The sequence below is a fragment of the Halichoeres trimaculatus genome, unplaced genomic scaffold (assembly GCF_033239565.1).
Source record: "Halichoeres trimaculatus isolate MK-OKI-2021-1 unplaced genomic scaffold, fHalTri1.1 fHalTri1_scaffold_1, whole genome shotgun sequence".
Classification (NCBI taxonomy): Eukaryota; Metazoa; Chordata; class Actinopteri; order Labriformes; family Labridae; genus Halichoeres; species Halichoeres trimaculatus.
In genome coordinates this window covers 24,123,989-24,142,702 of record NW_027437179.1, presented here as the reverse complement: position 1 = coordinate 24,142,702, position 18,714 = coordinate 24,123,989, and the positions used below count along the sequence as shown (strand labels likewise).

The 18,714-nt window shown below is 42.0% G+C and overlaps 1 protein-coding gene across 10 annotated transcripts in view; it reads left to right on the top strand.

Moving 5' to 3' along the window:
• Positions 1-18,714, top strand: part of LOC141792534 (inositol 1,4,5-trisphosphate-gated calcium channel ITPR1) — a 77,950-nt gene that overhangs the window by 22,724 nt on the left and 36,512 nt on the right. For 3 of the 10 annotated variants that reach the window (XM_074673214.1, XM_074673213.1, XM_074673219.1), the window contains 29 exons: positions 642-796; positions 2,837-2,936; positions 3,022-3,182; positions 3,267-3,408; positions 4,006-4,164; positions 4,785-4,957; positions 5,312-5,431; positions 5,663-5,857; positions 6,039-6,290; positions 6,415-6,556; positions 6,648-6,801; positions 6,892-7,082; positions 8,330-8,462; positions 8,534-8,588; positions 8,678-8,843; positions 8,958-9,131; positions 9,239-9,313; positions 9,430-9,567; positions 9,649-9,774; positions 9,860-10,060; positions 10,150-10,401; positions 10,579-10,704; positions 10,806-10,934; positions 11,857-11,883; positions 12,295-12,415; positions 12,566-12,750; positions 12,834-12,982; positions 14,559-14,670; positions 15,351-15,386. In XM_074673214.1, the coding sequence (XP_074529315.1) occupies positions 642-796; positions 2,837-2,936; positions 3,022-3,182; positions 3,267-3,408; positions 4,006-4,164; positions 4,785-4,957; positions 5,312-5,431; positions 5,663-5,857; positions 6,039-6,290; positions 6,415-6,556; positions 6,648-6,801; positions 6,892-7,082; positions 8,330-8,462; positions 8,534-8,588; positions 8,678-8,843; positions 8,958-9,131; positions 9,239-9,313; positions 9,430-9,567; positions 9,649-9,774; positions 9,860-10,060; positions 10,150-10,401; positions 10,579-10,704; positions 10,806-10,934; positions 11,857-11,883; positions 12,295-12,415; positions 12,566-12,750; positions 12,834-12,982; positions 14,559-14,670; positions 15,351-15,386 (4,149 nt within the window). The remainder of the gene's footprint in view (positions 1-641; positions 797-2,836; positions 2,937-3,021; positions 3,183-3,266; positions 3,409-4,005; positions 4,165-4,784; positions 4,958-5,311; positions 5,432-5,662; positions 5,858-6,038; positions 6,291-6,414; positions 6,557-6,647; positions 6,802-6,891; positions 7,083-8,329; positions 8,463-8,533; positions 8,589-8,677; positions 8,844-8,957; positions 9,132-9,238; positions 9,314-9,429; positions 9,568-9,648; positions 9,775-9,859; positions 10,061-10,149; positions 10,402-10,578; positions 10,705-10,805; positions 10,935-11,856; positions 11,884-12,294; positions 12,416-12,565; positions 12,751-12,833; positions 12,983-14,558; positions 14,671-15,350; positions 15,387-18,714) is intronic. The other 7 variants (XM_074673218.1, XM_074673217.1, XM_074673220.1 and 4 more) reach the window with 3 other exon arrangements.

Here is an 18,714-nt window from a genome sequence, read left to right as displayed (position 1 = left end):
CCAGCAGATGGCAGCCTTTCACTTAAAATACACCCCCTCTCTGCTGAAGCCTCACTTTTCAGATGCAGATGACTGTGGCTACCGTAAACATAAGGCTGTTTACATTTGCTGACAAGGAAATAAACCAGCTCACTCAGACTTTATTGCCTCACTTTTAAAACTAAGACACAAATCAAAACCTTACTTCAATACAATACAATACCAAGAAGAGTAGACGTATGGCATAAGTCAGGAGAAAAATGAAATACCCTTAGGTCTCTGGTAAAGATTACTTAAGTTTGAACTGCATCTTTACAGTTTTCCCTGGTCACATCTGTGGAAGTCTTACCTCATTTCTCATTTGATCACAAGTATTGTCTGAGGACTATGTCGGTACTATTTGAGAAACACGTTGTAGTTATGTGATCATGTGCCTCTTTGAGGAAAAGAAACTTTGAACCGTGATTGTATTTTCTCCTGCATTTCAATTTCACAATCTGAAATCAATTCCTAGAAATCTTTCCATCATTTTCCCATTTCACTGATGTTTATTGATCATGACAGAAACTTGGCAGTCCATGTCACATGTTTCAACATGTTTTTTTTTTTGTAATGCTCGCAGAGTTTCTTATCACGCTCTCTGTTGATTTTTTTCCCCACAGCTGGACTCAGAGCAAGAAGCCATACGGGCACGTTTGAGAAATGTTCAGGACAAAGTCATGTACACACTTGTGTCTGTTCCTGATGGAAATGATATCTCATCCATATTTGAGCTGGACCCCACCACATTAAGAGGGGGGGACTCGCTGGTGCCCAGGTAGGGAGGCTTTAAAGTCGGGAAGTGTTTCAAAACTGTAATACAGCTTAGAAGACTGTCTAATCCCTGTTCGTCACTCTTTCCACTGAAGAGGAAACATTACACACATCACAAGTCGGGGAATTCAACCGAACATGATGTCATCTCATGGATGGTTGTAAAACAATAAACCAGGGAAAGAGTGTGTGTGTGTGTGTGTGTGTGTGTGTGTGTGTGTGTGTGTGTGTGTGTGTGTGTGTGTGTGTGTGTGTGTGTGTGTGTGTGTGTGTGTGTGTGTGTGTGAGTGTATGTGTGTGTGTGTGTGTGTGTGTGTGTGTGTGTGTGTGTGAGTGTGTGAGTGTATGTGTGTGTGTGTGTGTGTGTGTGTGTGTGTGTGTGTGTGTGTGTGTGTGTGTGTTTGCCCAAGGTGGTGTTTGAACATCTGTTACTGACTGTAAAAGATATTATCCAGGGTGTGCAGGTGAAACTTTTCTTCATGTAGGCAGACTGATACATATTCATTTTCACACTACTGAACCAAAAAGAAAACTGATAATGATTCTGTCTGTATTTGAAGGGAGGATAGGTTTCACACAACCAAAAAAAAATAAACAGAACTATGTGTGTGTGTGTGTGTGTGTGTGTGTGTGTGTGTGTGTGTGTGTGTGTGTGTGTGTGTGTGTGTGTGTGTGTGTGTGTGTGTGTGCGTGGGCGCACACATGTGTGTGTGTGATGCATAGTGTTTTCAGCAGAATTTCCTGAGTAAGAGGAAGAAGTTTCAGAGGTAGCTGTGTCCATGTGAGCAGATAAAGAAGTGTGCTAGAGCTTGTTGAATGAGTGGTTGTGCCTGTTGTTTATCTGAAAGCAGATGTGGTTATGAGGTGATTCTGGGGTCAGCTGAGGAGGCATGTGATAGAAGTGGAGTTTTGTTTTTGTTTTTTACTGAAAGTATCTTGTAAACAAATGTGTTCTTTTACAGAAACAAGCTCAGTAAAGTCATGAACATTTATCGCATCAAGCCATAAAGCTCCTGGATACAGAAGAATAATTTTAATTCTGAACCTTTGAGTCAAACTTCCAATGTAAATCTTTCTGTATTTTGAGTAAAGGACTTTTGCACTAGTCAAAATAATTTTGGTGGGGTGGGAGAAAAAATCACAAAAAAATTTTTGTTTAACAATATCAAAATTGGGATTCTCTGTCAAAAAATTGTTTTCTTTTTTATCTAAACTCTTCATTTCAGTCTTTGTTTATAAACTGGATTAGAAAAAAGTTGCCACTTTTCTCCAGCAGAGAGTGAAATTATGTTTCTCACTGACTCATGTGATGTGCAGTTTATGGGTCAATATGACTCCTGGTATAGTCTGTAGACATTATCATCATCAATTAACTTTTTCCCGTGGTCTGGTGTTAAAAAAGCAAACTAAAAATCGTAAATATCAATGAATCACATTTTAAATCAAATCAGCAGCCCAAAAATCGTAATCTAATCGAATCACAAGAAAAGCATATCATCTCAGCCCTAGTTTTCATATCTGTTGCAATAAATGTGTTTAAGAGTTTACTTTCCAAAATGGCCACAAATGTGCTCCATCATTGAGAAACATGCTGAAGCTGGTTCCAATTTTACTTCATACGTGTGTGTCTGGTTTTCTGCAGGTTTATGACAGAAGACAAAGACAAAATTAAAGAAATGAAAATGACACACATCTTAAGTGCACTCTCAAGAGCCCTGTGTCACATACACTCCATGGGAAGGACACTCGAGAGAGCTTTCCCTTTCATTTTGTTTTGCGCTCGGGCATTGTAACACTTCTAAATCTTTGATTTACTGTGAGAGCAAAAGGTCTTTATTATATCATTGATCAAACTCTGCCTTGTCAGTAACCATGAAATTTGAGGATTGCAGTTATTTGCAGCATTTTAAATCTCTGACTAGACATGCTTATTTCCCCTTTGAATAGTTTTTCTAAAGTTATCAGTTTGGTCTTAATCTAGTATTTGTGCTCAGTGGTGGATGTTCCTTTAGCAGATTGAATAAAATTTTGATTTGTGTTCCAGGAACTCTTATGTGCGCCTCAGACATCTCTGTACAAACACATGGGTCCACAGCACCAACCAACCAATCGACAAGGAGGAAGAAAAACCTGTAATGCTGCGTGTAAGTAACAGTTCGTTGTCACCGATATATAGTCAGAAATATCCTATGATGCTCACAAAGTTGTACTTTTCTTTTCTGGTTTAAGATTGGCACCTCAGCTATGAAAGAGGACAAAGAGGCGTTTGCCATTGTGCCTGTCTCTCCTGCTGAAGTGAGGGACCTAGACTTTGCCAATGATGCCAGTAAAGTGCTGGCCTCCATTGCTGGGAAGCTGGAAAAAGGCACCATCACACAGAACGAGAGGAGGTACAAAATGCATAGAGCTCATTCTGCCAAATAACAAAGTAGTTGTTTGTTCATGCTTTGTTTTTCTTTTTCATGCACAATCAGAGCAGTCACCAAACTCCTGGAGGATCTGGTGTTCTTTGTGGTGGATATTCCCAACAATGGACAGGATGTTCTGGAGATCATGGTCAACAAACCCAACAGAGAACGACAGAAACTCATGAGAGAACAGAATATCCTCAAACAGGTGAAAGCTTTCCTACACTGACTCTGTTTATTAGGTTTTTATAGGGGGTTCTTGAAAACTACTATATTTCTACAGTTTTATTTTAGCAGAAGCTTTTTTCCAAAGCCACATACAAGCAAGATTTTAGACTGTCACTGTTTTGTTTGCCAGAAGGAGAGCTTTGAATTAGATTTCAGCTGCCACTGGAAGCCATTGAAGAGAGGTTAACAGCTTGCTGTTTTGGGGCTGGTTGAAGACCAGATGTGCTGCTGCATTCTGGATCATCTGCAGAGGTTTAAATGTTCATGCAGGGAGGCCTGCTAGGAGAGAGTTGCAGTTGGGCCTGTGTAGCCTGTTGTGTCTGGTAGGATCTGATCCTCTTGATGCTATTGAGGGCACATCAACAAGACCGAGCAAATGAGCCCACATGAACCTTAAAGCTCACACCCAGATTTCTGACAGAGCTTGTGGGCACAAGTTGATTAGATTATGAAACCTCATCTGCAGACCATACACACAATGTCATGAACTGTCTGGTCTGGATGTTTATCATCAGGCTCCTGGTTTTGGCTTTTATTTGGTGACAACTGTTGAAAGCTCATCCACATCTGTTTCCAGATCTTCAAGCTGCTGCAGGCTCCATTCACCGACAGCGGGGATGGGCCCATGCTGCGGCTGGAGGAGCTAGCTGACCAGCGTCATGCCCCCTTCAGACACATCTGCCGCCTGTGTTATCGGGTTTTGCGTCACTCTCAGCAGGATTACCGCAAGAACCAGGTACGTGTAGCCAGGCCTTGCTTGACGAGTCTATGCACTGAGTGTACTAAACACTGGAGTTAGTGTGAAGCTTTATTCCAGATTACTTGATTCAATCTAATCACAAGTTAAAGCGACCTTTGCTCTGTAGCTTTTCTAACATCATTAGTACTCTAACATCATTACTTAGACACAACAACTGCTCAGAATTCAAAATGTGTTGCTTAATACCCCGGCATTTTTCAAGGGTCACTTACCCTTTATCAAATTTCCTGTTAATACAATAGCTGAGGCATGAAACAAGCACAACGTTTCACAAATTCTTGTCAGTGTAAAAAACCACATTCCCATTTTCTGAGTAGAGCCGGTCTCTCTTAAATTCATTTAAGTGTAATTGGTAGATGGCTCAGTTTATAAGGTTAAATAGGGAAGTAGCCTGACCCTCTGTGAACAGGCACTGTTTTCTAAACAGGGGTGAAAAGGAGCCATTATGTGCCCTCTGCTTTGATTGAAATACCACATAGAGACATAATAAAGTGAAAAGTTGAGATTGAGTGTTTGGCTTGTTAAAGTATTCGTCATGATTTATCGCTACTGTTGGTGTGCATGTACTCAAGACTGTTTACCTCTCTGTTTTCTAGGAGTATATAGCAAAACAGTTCCGCTTCATGCAGAAACAGATTGGTTATGATGTCTTGGCAGAGGACACAATCACAGCTTTGCTACACAACAACCGCAAGCTGCTGGAGAAACACATCACTGCAGCTGAGATCGACACGTTTGTTAGCCTGGTTCGCAAGAATCGTGAGCCCAGGTTTGAGTCCATCTGTCTGTCTGTGTCTGCCTGTCTGCCTTTCTGTCTGTCTATCTGCCTGTGTGTAAGAGCACCATCTGATCTAATCAGATCTGATTTGGGTTAGAGGTACAATCAAAGTTGGGAGTGTGTACCAGATCATGTGATTCATCTACAAATGTTAAATACAGTTTACAATCAACGCACAGTATGCCCAAGGCGTTGCAATGTGTCATGGTACCTTTTCAGTTTAAAATGTTGTTTTTTTTCTCAAAGGATGACATTCCTCTGATGCTTTAATTATTTGATCAATTATTTGGTTTGATTGAATTTTGCATCTCCTCCCTGCATGTGTGTGTATATGTGAATACCCAGGTTCCTGGATTACCTGTCAGATTTGTGTGTATCAATGAACAAGTCCATCCCTGTGACTCAGGAGCTCATCTGTAATGCAGTCCTGGATCCGGCTAATGCAGACATCCTCATAGAGACGAAGTAAGTGAAGTCATATTTACTGATACTGTATACAAATGAGTGCTATGAATCACCTCCACATTATGTACTAATGTGCTTACATGGCCCATCTCATCCTTCAGCTGAAGCTTCTGATAAACAGCAATGATGGCAACAGTTATTGTCATTGCACTCTTATTCAGTTTCATTTGTGTATTTACCACCATTTTTTCAATTGATATGTATGTAAATAAAAATTCCACCTTCCTGCAGACTTGTGCTGTCAAGATTTGAGATAGAGGGTGCACCACTGGGAGAGAACTCTGTGGAGTCAGAGGAAGATGAGGAAGAGGTTTGGTTGTTCTGGAAAGACCGTAACAAAGAGATCCGAAGCAAAAGCATCAGGGAGCTGGCCCAGGATGCAAAGGAAGGCCAGAAGGAGGACCAGGAGGTGATCAGTTATTACAGGTATACGCTAGACTCAAGTTTCTTTGCCCCAGATTAAGAAGACAAAGCTGTCCAGGATTAAAACAGAGTAGAGTCAACTCATGTTGCCAAGCTCTGTTTATTAAACCAAACACCACAGGAAACTGATGAGAGAAATTCAGATTGTTACTGATACTCCACTTGTATGTACGCACTACTTCAGGTACCAGTTGAACCTGTTTGCCAGAATGTGTTTGGATCGTCAGTACCTGGCAATCAATAAGATCTCCAGCCAGCTTGATGTGGACCTGATCTTACGCTGCATGTCCGATGAAGACCTCCCTTATGATCTGCGAGCTTCCTTCTGCCGCATGATGCTGCACATGCATGTGGACCGTGACCCTCAGGAGCAAGTCACACCTGTCAAATACGCTCGACTGTGGTCTGAGATCCCCTCAGAGATCGCAATCGATGAGTGAGTAAACAGAGACATTTAACCCTTTCATGATTTTTACTCTGCGTAATGGATGATTTACTTTTTTTCTTTTTACTATTTTTGTGTTTATTTTTGTTTATTTTTTGTCTGTTTCTAAATGGAGCTATGACAACGATGGAACTTCCAAGGATGAAATAAAAGAGCGGTTCTCTCAAACTATGGAGTTTGTTGAGAACTACCTGAGAGATGTGGTGTGTCAAAGCTTCCCCTTTGCAGATAAAGAGAAGAACAAGCTAACCTTTGAGGTCAGTCTGGCCCATTCCTCAATTATAATCACCAAAGTCAGTCTACCTTTCAGATTATAAAATCGCTGTCTTTTCTATCTTCTGTATGCAGGTGGTGAATCTGGCCAGAAACCTGATTTATTTTGGCTTCTACAACTTCAGCGACCTGCTGAGGCTGACAAAGATCCTGCTGGCAATTCTAGACTGTGTCCATGTGAGCGCCATTTTCCCTTTCAACAAGCTGGTCAAAGAGGACGAGAGCAAAGGTATGAACAAGGAGGACTGTAAGTGAAGGAGTGAATATGTCATGGACATAAACTTAATGTCTCTGTGTGCATGTGTGTGCTTGTTTCCAGGAAGTAACGTGATGAGGTCCATCCATGGTGTAGGAGAGCTTATGTCCCAAGTGGTCCTGAGAGGAGGAGGCTTTCTGCCTACATCCTTAAACAACACCTCAGATGGGGAAACAGCCAAGACCCAGACTGAGCCAGAGAAACAGGACATCCTGGTGATGGACACCAAGCTGAAGATCATTGAGATTCTGCAGGTGAGAGCAAAATCTTTTACACAGTGTATGTACACTCTCTGGCCACTTTATTAGGTACACCTTGCTAGTACCGGGTTGGACCCCCTTTTCCTTCAGAACTGCCTTAATCCTTGATGGCATAGATTCAACAAGGTACAGGAAACATTCCTTAGAGAGTTTGGTCCATATTGATGTGATAGCATCACACAGTTGCTGCAGATTTGTTGGCTGCACATTCATGATGAGAATCACCTGTTCCACCACATCCCAAAGGTGCTCTACTGGATTGAGATCTGGTGACTGTGGAGGACATTTGAGTGCAGTGAACTCATTGTCATGTTTCAGAAACCAGTCTGAGGTGATTCCAGCTTTATGACATGGCACGTTATCCTGCTGGAAGTAGCCATCAGATATTGGTACACAGTGCTCATAAAGGGATGGACATGGTCAGCAACAATACTCAGGTAGGCTGGGGCATTTAGACCATGCTCAATTGGTACCAAGGGGCCCAAAGCGTACCAAAAAAATATCCCCCACACCATTACACCACCAGCAGCAGCCTGAACTGTTTATACAAGGCAGAATGGATCCATGCTTTCATGTGGTTGACACCAAATCTGACCCTACCATCCGAATGTCGCAGCAGAAATCCAGACTCATCAGATCAGGCAACATTTTTCCAATCTTCTATTGTCCAGTTTTGGTGACCCTGTGTGAATTGTAGCCTCAGTTCGCTGTTCTTAGCTGACAAGAGGGTCACCCGGTGTGGTCTTCTGCTGCTGTAGCCCATCTGCCTCAAGGTTGGACGTGTTGTGCGTTCAGAGATGCTCGTCTACAGACCTCGGTTGTAACAAGTGGTTATTAGAGTAGTTGTCTTTCTATCAGCTCAAACCAGTATGGCCATCTCTCATCTGACCTCTGGCATCAACAAGGCATTTTCTTACAAAGAACTGCCACTCTCTGTAAACCCTAGAGATGGTTAGGTAGATCAGCAGTTTCTGAAATACCCAGACCAGCCTGTCTTGCCCCAACAACCATGCCATGTTCAGAGTCACTTAAATCACCTTTCTTCCCCCTTCTGATGCTTGATTTGAACTGCAGCACATTGTCTTGACCATGTCTACATGCCTAAATGTGTTGAGCTGCTGCCTCTGATTAGAAACTGCCATTAATGAGCAGTTGGACAGGTGTGCCTGATAAAGTTTCTGGTGAGTGTATATGTGCAGTCCCTTTATTTCACGTTTATCATTTTGTGTTTTGGTCTGCAGTTCATCTTGAATGTCCGCCTGGACTACAGGATCTCCTGTCTGCTCTCTATATTTAAAAGAGAGTTTGATGAGAGCAACTCTCAAAGTGATTTATCTCTCACTGGAGCTGTGGAAGGGCCGAACAACATGCCAGGTCAGATCTGACTTTCTTTGAAAATGTTTGGAAAATTGAGTTGGTTCTAAAAGTCTTTGACTTGTTTCCAGGAGCTTTGGATTTTGAACACATAGAGGAGCAAGCGGAGGGAATTTTTGGTGGGAGGTAATGCTAGCTCCATTGACAAAGAATCAGTAATAACTTAAAACTGCATGTGTGTTATAATTCAAGAGTGTAATTTTGTGTGTGTCTAGTGAAGAGAACACCCCTCTGGACCTGGATGACCATGGTGGCCGCACCTTCCTAAGAGTCCTTCTCCACTTAACTATGCACGACTATCCTCCTCTAGTGTCCAGAGCACTTCACCTGCTCTTTAGGCACTTCAGCCAAAGACAGGAGGTTTTACAGGCTTTTAAGCAGGTATCCTAACAACCCAGGCGATACATATTGATATAAATTATTCAAATGCGATGTGCATTTTACTGTTTTTACTTAAATAATCCCATCACCTGTCTTGTATGTATATGTTTGCAGGTCCAGCTGCTCGTCACCAGCCAAGATGTCGAAAACTATAAGCAAATAAAGTCTGACTTGGACCAGCTGCGCTCCATTGTAGAGAAGTCTGAGCTATGGGTTTACAAGAGGCAGGGACCAGACGAGGGTATGGATGCAGGAGAGGGGCTCTCTGCTGAGCTGGAGCATAAAAAGGTGTAGTATAAATTGCATTTGAGAAGCAGACACGAACAGAGCAGGGCCCTATTGACTTCTGTACTTCAGAAATGGGTTTTTGCTTTTGATTCTGGTTCTTTCTGCAGGGTGATTCAGGGGGCACAGATAAACCAAAGAAAGCAGAAAGTACGAGCAGCTACAACTACAGAGTGGTAAAAGAGGTAATTATCTTACTTCTTATCCCAGTTACAAGCGACGATCCAACCCTGATGAGTAGCTCCAAGATGTGTTTTTCCTCTTACACCACATTATCTTATATGTGTCACTGATATTTCAGATCCTTCTGCGGCTCAGCAGACTGTGCGTCCAAGAGGGTCTGTCAGGCAGGAAGAGCAAGAAACAGCAGCAGAGGCTACTGAGGAACATGGGGGCTCATGCTGTCGTGCTTGAGCTCCTGCAGATCCCCTATGAGAAGGTAGTTGCAGTAAAACAGCCTCTAATGGAGTCATCTGTGTGTGTTGGAATGGACAAAGCCCTCACATTTTTCTTACTTTAGGGAGAAGATTTGCGGATGCAGGATATTATGAAGCTGGCCCACCAGTTTTTACAGAACTTCTGTGCTGGAAACCAGCAAAACCAGGCACTGCTGCACAAACACATCAACCTGTTCCTCAACCCAGGGGTAAGCAGTCACATTGCATCACTCTGTATACTTAGTATTACTATGATGATTATTAATTTTTTTTCTTCTTTGTTTGTTTTTACAGATTTTGGAAGCCATCACCATGCAGCACATCTTCATGAACAACTTCCAGCTGTGCAGTGAAATCAACGAGCGAGTGGTTCAGCACTTCGTCCACTGCATTGAAACCCACGGCCGTAACGTCCAGTACCTGAAGTTCCTGCAGACTATCGTCAAAGCTGAAAACAAATTCATCAAGAAGTGCCAGGACATCGTCATGGCAGAGGTCAAACCTCATTGCCACCTTTAAATGTTTGAACCATGAAACAGTTTCATTATGCACCAATGTAATCAATAACCTTTTTAACTCTGCAGCTGGTGAATGCAGGGGAGGATGTTTTGGTCTTCTACAACGACCGTGCCTCCTTTCAGACATTGGTGCAAATGATGCGGTCAGAGCGGGACCGCATGGATGAGAACAGTCCTCTGATGTACCACATTCACCTGGTGGAGCTCTTGGCTGTGTGCACTGAGGGCAAGAACGTCTACACTGAGATCAAATGTAACTCCCTGTTACCACTGGACGACATAGTTCGAGTGGTGACCCATGAAGACTGTATCCCCGAGGTGAGACACAGGCAGAACGACAGCTTTCGGTACAGAGAGCTCAAGCAATGAGGCTATCTTGTACACAGAAAGGCTCATACTTCTTACCCATACCATGCCTTAATTTAATCACTTGCAGACAGACACAAAATCTGTTACTGTAACATACACTGCTTATGTTTTGTTCTTGTTTTTTAGGTGAAGATCGCCTATATCAACTTCCTGAACCACTGCTATGTTGACACCGAGGTTGAAATGAAGGAGATCTACACCTCGAATCACATGTGGAAACTCTTTGAGAACTTTCTGGTTGACATTTGCAGAGTAAGAAAACCCAGACAGACAAAAACCCACTCAAGAAAAGGGGCTAGTTAACATAAAAAAAACAACAACTACTTCTTTTTGTGATGTTTTGATGTTCACAGGTGTGTAACAACACAAGTGACCGTAAACATGCAGACACCATCCTGGAGCGATATGTGACGGAGACGGTCATGAGCATTGTGACAACTTTCTTCAGCTCACCTTTCTCTGACCAGAGCACCAGTCTGCAGGTATGTCAGCACTGGTTAATCAAGTGTGGAAGGAGTCAAAGTAGTTTTGAAATGCAAAAAGTAACCCCTCTATTTTATTAAATATGTCTAGCACATCATAGTTTCTTGTAGTTGAATGAAGTAGGTCTTATTCGCATGTATGTTCTTTACGCGCTGCATTTATTCTATAGATAAAAAGTGATCTGCTGATCTCTTTACTTCCCCATATGAATGTATATAAACATGTAAATGATGTAAATGAAACCTTCAGAAAAGTAATGTGCAGTTTGTGCTGTGCTGTAGGTAGCCATCCAAAAGAATGTAAGTACAAATGAAGTGTGTATCATCTTTATTACAGCCTAGAGAAACTCCTTGTCCACAATCCTGAAATTTAGACGTGCAGAACCAGCTGCCTCTTTGTTTTCCTTCGGTTTCATCCTGAAGTGTTGAAATCGGTGCCTTTGTGTAATTTCTCAGAACTGTTTTCTACTTGTTTACGTCACGACCCTCCCCTCTGGCATGTGCAAGTCTGAGCTCCTTTAGTCAAGGTCTTGTAGAGCTAATCACTTCAGACTAGTTCTTTTGAATGTGACAAAATCCCTTTTTTCCCCTTTGAGTCACTTCCTTTAGCAGTCCAGGAATAGTTCCCAGTCATCATCTTTTGTTTATGAAGTGCATTGTTAACATTGTTGAGATCAGGATTTACATGATCGTAAAACTTCTGGTAGCTTTCTGTAAACACTAACATACGTTTATTGGACATCCATCACAGACTTGGCACTAACAGGGTCACATAACTTTACAAGTGTGAAACATTAAAGAGCATTTCACGGGTCTCCATGGATTTAGATTTAAATTTATTGTATTTAGATATTTATGGTGTGCTACTTTGTTGTTTTCCATGCACATTTTATTTCTCTACTGCTTGTGTCCTCTGCTGCAGGCCTCTCTGTTGGGGAAAATATTTCAGGTATTTGACGAACTTTAATTCAACAGGAGAAACACAGAGTTTGGTGCTGGATTTAAGGGAAAGCCTTTGCCTTGTTAAAAATGTGTGTTTGTGTGACATTCTGAGATGAAAGTGGGTTATGTTTGGGCAAATGTCCGCTGAGGGATTTGTGTTTTTTTTTCTTGGGAAAGTAACAGTCACTAGGTCAGCACACTGTTCTGACTACAGTCTCTGAACTACATCACTGTGTGGAAAGAGGTGTGAATTTATGATATGTAAAGGAGCAACAGAGGTTTAGATTGTTGGTGCTGTAGATGACGTGTGTGCTACTTTCATGTCATCTAAGAACGTCTTTTTTCCTTTAACAACTGGAAAACTTGGAGGACTAAGATAGTCTTTAACATCTCTTCCTTTGCCCCTGCTTCTTTTCAGACCAGACAGCCGGTCTTTGTGCAGCTGCTGCAGGCCGTTTTTAGAGTCTACCATTGCAACTGGTTGGTTCCAGTCCAGAAAGGCTCGGTTGAGAATTGCATTAAGGTGCTCTCTGATGTGGGTAAGATTAAGAACCACCCATAAAATCCAGTTAACTTTTATAGGTCTTCACTTTACAAGTCAAAATCAGTGCATGATGTGCAGCTGGAGCTTTAACAGTTAGTGTTTCATGTCATGACCTGATGTGTGTTGGCATTTCTTCACTTGCCAGCCAAAGGCAGAGCTATAGCCATTCCTGTGGACCTGGACAACCAGGTGAACAACTTGTTTGTGAAATCCAACAACATTGTCCAGAAGACAGCCATGAGCTGGAGACTCTCTGCCCGCAACGCAATCCGCAGAGACTCTGTGGTGACCGCCTCACGGGACTACAGGAACATCATTGAGAGGCTGCAGGTGGAGTATTCACTTCTGCTTTTACTAACTCATAAGTGTTGATTATTTCAAGTCGTAATGATATGCCTTTTTCTGGACTCCAGGACATTGTCTCTGCTCTCGAGGACCGTTTGCGCCCACTGGTCCAGGCTGAGCTGTCAGTTCTGGTAGATGTGCTGCACCGGCCTGAGCTGCTTTTCCCTGAAAATACAGACTCACGAAAGAAGTGTGAAAGCGGAGGTTTTATATGCAAGTAAGCACAATAAACAGCACTCTCCTGCTACACTCATGTATATACAGTTGGGGAAATAAGTATTGAACATGTCAACTTTTTTCTCATCACATTTATTTCCAAAGATGCAATTCAAACAAAATTTCTTCCAGACATTGGTATTAACTCAAATAATCCAAACATGAAAAGAAATCACAACGTTCAATCACTCACACTGTTCAGGTGTGATTTTGGCCCATTCCTCTGGACAGATTGTCTTTAAATCTTAAATATTCTTTGGTGCCCTCTGGTGAAGCCTTTCTTTAGTTCTTTCCACAAATGTTCAATTGGATTTAAGTCAGGTGATTGACACCGCCATTCTAACAGATTGATTTTCTTTTTTTTGAAACCATTCGAGAGTCAACTTTGCCATGTGCTTTGGATCGTTGTCCTTGCTGGAAGGTCCAGCTACGTTTCATCTTGATCATCCTGGTGGATGGCAGCAGATTCATATGACATAAGACTTTCCCCATACATGGCTCCATTCATTGCTCCATCAATTATATGAAGTTTGTCAACACCATGAGATAAGAAACAACCCCATGCCATGATGCTTCCACCTCCAAACTTCACTGTTGGTTTAGTGTTTTTTGGGTGATGTGCAGTGCCATTTCTCCTCCAAACATGGTTTGCAGTATGACAGCCGAAAAGTTTAATTTCGGTCTCATCTGACCAGACAACATTATTCCAGTATTCTACAGGCTTGTCAAGATGCTGTTTAGCAAACTTTAAACAAGCTTCAACATGCCTTTTCTTGAAGAATGGAGTCTTGCGGGCTGAGCGTCCAAAGAGGCCATGGTGGTGGAGTGCATTGCCTATTGTTTTCTCTGTAACAATTGTACCTGCTGCCTCCAAGTTTTTCTGGATCACTTCAGGGTGGCCCTTGGCTCTTTGAGTACACTTCTGACTATCTCTCTGACTCCCTGGTCAGAAAACTTGAAAGGAGCTCCTGTGTGTGACCTGTTGATGGTAAGGAGGTGCTTCTTCCACTTGTAAATAATAATGGCCCCAACGGAGCTGACTGGAATATTCAGGTGCTTTGATATAAGTCTGTAACCAGTTTGATTCTGATACCGAGCAACAATCAGGTTGCGAATGTCTTCAGAGAGCTCTTTGCCTTTACCCATCATGAGGTGTGTTGTATTTAACTGCTTGGTGAAAAAACAACCTTTTTTATAGGACCATCAATTTTCTCTAGCCCAGTTGATGTTGTTTTGCACTAATTGGAAGTTCAAGTAATTATTACTGACAGATTTCAGGTGGTGTGGTGTATTTCCTTGCCAAAGTATACAACCTTTCCATGGTGTGTTCAATACGTTTATCCTGTGTTATCGTACTTGATTCCTATAATCATTATTAATGGACTTGAATGTCATGATTTCTTTTCAGGTGTGGATTATTTGAGTTAATACCAATGTCTGGTAGAAATTTTGTTTAAATTGCAGCTAAGAAAATAAATGTAATGAGAAAAAAGTTGACGCGTTCAATACTTATTTCTCCCACTGTACTCAAACCTGGCATTCATTATAAATATATTTTCACTTTCGTGACTCCATAGGTTAATCAAACATACCAAGCAGTTGCTGGAGGAGAATGAGGAGAGACTCTGTATCAAGGTCCTACAGACGCTGCGAGAGATGATGACCAAAGACAGAGGATATGGACAGAAGGTAGGGAGAGCTAAACTTGGTCAGACAATGTTCATCAGCAACAAAGTATTACTGTGCATTTTTCATCATATGTTTTTAAGCTTGGAGTAAGTATATCAGTGTGACTCTTTATTTTGTTTTTCTAGATGTATCTTCATGCTGGAGCACAAGTATGCAGGATTAGTAGAGAAACACGTGAAGGCATACAGTTTATCTGAGTTTCTTTCTCATTCTTGAAATCAGTGTTTTCTAAACTAAGTTGAGGAAAATGATTTAGATATATCATTTAGAGACTAAAACTATGAAAAAAATGGAAAAAAATCAAAACATTTCTGATCTGATTCAGTTACTTTGCAAAAGCTGGGTGCAGTTCCATATTATCATCAACACACGTATGCACTAGAATCAACAACCTGATACTCAATTTGAAGAAATTGCACATTTTTTTCTCCACACTCACGAAACTGTCACTAAGCATGCTTCAGAATCACTTCATGGCCCTTGTTTGAGAGTGCACCAGTTCTGCTCCGTCTATGTAAAATCCCATCATACACACTTATTGTTTTGCTGCTGAAGCTCACAAGTTTCTCCACTGTCTCCCCTCACAGGACTAACATGTCATGCTTTATCATTAACCTCTTCTTTAGCTTCCTCCTCTCTGTGATGTTACCTAACCCTGGCAAACCTGTGTTCTCTTTCAGCTCAGGGCCTTTGATGATGAAATGGATATGCCTAAGGTTGTTTCTTTTCTTTTTTTCTTCTGCTCGTGCCTGTGTTCCCCTGATCTGCTGTCTGTCAGTGTTTGGTAGTTTGGTCTGTGACTGTGCTGTGGCAGCTTTGTGTTGTAGTTAGCAGAGGCTTTAGGCATGGCTGGATAGTGGTAGTGTTACGCTGATTCTGACACACCTGCTGCACCCTCTGCCATTAACTTTTATGTAGATTTAGATGAAAACATGTAGAAGGAGAGACAGAGACAGTGAGATAGAGAGATAGAGTGGAGTGCAGTGGTGTGAGTGCTTGTTACTCAACAGGCTCATTGTTATTCCCAGCTTCAAGGTGAGTCACTTGCGGAGCTGGCAGTCTGCCAGGGCTGCATACGTCTGCACGGTGTCCTAACACGGGACATATGCTCTAATTCCTGCCTATAAGCACTACATGTGTGGAAAGTCATGTGGTACATATTTTCTGTACATTTTGACATTATCTCCGGCACAAGTCTGCACATTGTCCTCAGACTGTGCATTTAACATGCCCTACTTCCATTAAGTGCAAGCACTGTATATCACCAGATGTAGAGAAAGTCATGTTGGGGCATCTGGTCATGTTGGGACTTCATGTCACTAAGACAAGAAGCGTGGTGTGAAGAGAGTCGTCAAAGAATTACAGCCAAAAGAAGGAAGAAAATGTAAAAAGTATGAGGCACAAAATGTTCCAAGCACTAAAGTTTCAGTTTACAGGTAAATATCATATAGATTCTAAAAATCCTTAATGTGAAAGGTGAAGTGACAGAAATTGGATTAAAATCCCAAAGGCATGAAAAAAGCTCCCTTGAGCGTATAAACGGTAGCTCACTCACAGTGACATAAAGCTCCATATTTCCATATTTGTAGGGGATCAGATTTGAACAGATACTTTTATGAATGCATTACAGCCGTAACAGCCGAATTATTTCCTTGCCTCGTTTTTCTTTTCATCAACTTGTTTTACTATCTGCGTCAGTGTTCAGCTTTTTTTGCTGGGTGTTTCCCCTGCATCTCCTTCAGCTGTCAATAGGGGGCACTGTGACTGTGCGTGTGCCGTCTAGGTGTGCGCATTAATGAATGTGCTGGTCTGTAGCAGTCATTGAGGCTGTGTCCTAGTTTCCCTTGCCTGAGAGCTGCACGATTCCTGGGCCCCTGCCAACTCTGGGCCGAGGTTACATAAGAACCCGCCTTTTTTTTTTTTTTTTTTTTTTTCCTGGAACTCAGCCCCTCCGCTGATGTGTGACCTTCAGCAGTAATTGCCAATAAAAGTGTGGAGGAGCTGTTTACCCACACTGCCGGCGTGTGCGTGCCTGAGTGTGCGCCTGTGTGCACACTTGTGTATATTAATCCAAGTTAGGGTAGAAGAGGGATGATGGGCTGTTCGCATGAGCAAGTGAGATGGTGTGAGAGATGAGCCGTGCACACACCTGTTCAGTGCTGTCTGTCTGCCTGTCTGTCTGTCTGCACATGAAAAGCAGGTTTGATTTAAGAGAGACAGGTGAGTGGAAAACACCCCAGATGCGTTAATCTCCACATTTTTCTCTTTTTTTCCAGCATTTGGCTCTCTCAAATCATCATGACACAATTTTGCTTTCATCCGACATAATTCCCACTTCCTCATGCAAAGTGAATGCAAACACACACCCACTCAGTGTAAACTTAATGAAGGTGTCTGTCGGTGTGTAGGTGTGATATAAAAGTGTGCCTCTGGCTCCTGTTTCCTCTTTTGACCTTTGAGTTAAACATTAATAGCACGTTATATAATTTAACAGCAACAGGGTGTGAGCTTGTTGAATAGGGCTCATTAGTTATATGGGTCACATTAGGTGGTGTTATGCAGTGTCAGTTAGAAATGAGACATATTTTAATTTCAAGGTTATTAGGTTTTTTTAGGGTCTTGTGGTCAGCTGCATCTATATTCAAAGTTTGCCTTTCAAAGAAGTACAGGTCCTTTAAATGCACCACAGGGTTTCAGAGCAACAAGCGGCAGTATTCTGCATGATGACTTAGTTTGAAGTCATATTACTGAATACAGATAGCGTGAGATATATTTATGACCTCCTCAATGCGTGCATAGCACAGCGTTGCTAAATGTCGGGGAGGTGATTATCAGCTAAATCCATCACTCTTTGGCTGTCAGACTTATGTAAGAACCAGAGGAGTGCAGCATACACAGTGTTGAGTTTTTTTTTACTTGCAAGCTCCCCTCTTCACCTGGCCTCATATGTGTGTGGTGTTGTTAGAGCAGTTATGTAAGAGCCTCATGTTGGAATAAGTCATGTTTCATCCCTTCTTCGTCCCTGTTTGGGCTGCTTTCTCCCTTTCCTCAGACTTTACGCATCGGTGAAGACATTAAAAAGTAAAATCTCAGGAAATCAAGATAAAGTTTGGCTTATTTTAAATCTCTTTGGAACAGTTGTATTCTTCACTCATGGTTGTATTGCTCACTCTGGCCATGAGTTTTAAGTTTATAGCGTGGCTGTGGAAGTAGGTCAGCCACGGGGAAAATGAGAGACTACTGTCTTTTCATTTAGTCTACATTTCTGTCTGCGTATAAAAAGTAGCCACGTGTTTTAAACATGAGTAAGCCTGTGAGGACAAGTTTATTTACACACACCCTGAAAACCAAAACTACACATTAAAGTAGATTTAACTCTTTGTGTGCATGTGTGTGTGTGTGTGTGTGTGTGTGTGTGTGTGTGTGTGTGTGTGTGTGTGTGTGTGTGTGTGTGTGTGTGTGTGTGTGTGTCTCTGCTCAATTGATAATCTGAAAAGTCTGTGGGACCAATCAGGGGTTTGCCCTGGGAGTTTCCAGCCTGCAGGACTGCACTCCGTCAAGGAGGATGTGGCAGCTGTGTGGGGGTTACACTGTGGTTTCTATGGTCAGACAGACAGGGGATGATAACGTGCAAGCATCGTCTGTGATCAGTAGATCAATTAAGGGTTTTGATGTGGTGTTACTGAAAGACAGACCTAGCTGCACCTGCGTGTGTGTGTGGGTGTGTGTGTGTAATGAGAGTGTGTGTCCTCTTGACTATCTGGTGAACTCTGCTCCAGAACACTTTGTGTTCAGCATGGAGGAAACTTGTCATTGATCGGGGTCAGATTTGATATTCCAACTTAGTCACAAGTTTTGAACGTGTGTGTTTTTATCCAACTCATAAACTTTAAGCTGAGCTTAATAACAAAGGTCCTGGAGAAATAGAAAATTAGAAATTCAAGTTTAGAGAAATAATAATCAATACTAATCAAACATGAGTGAAGCTTCTGTCTCACTTTGACTCTGCCCACACACAAAGTGCATCTCTTTCTACTACCTGTT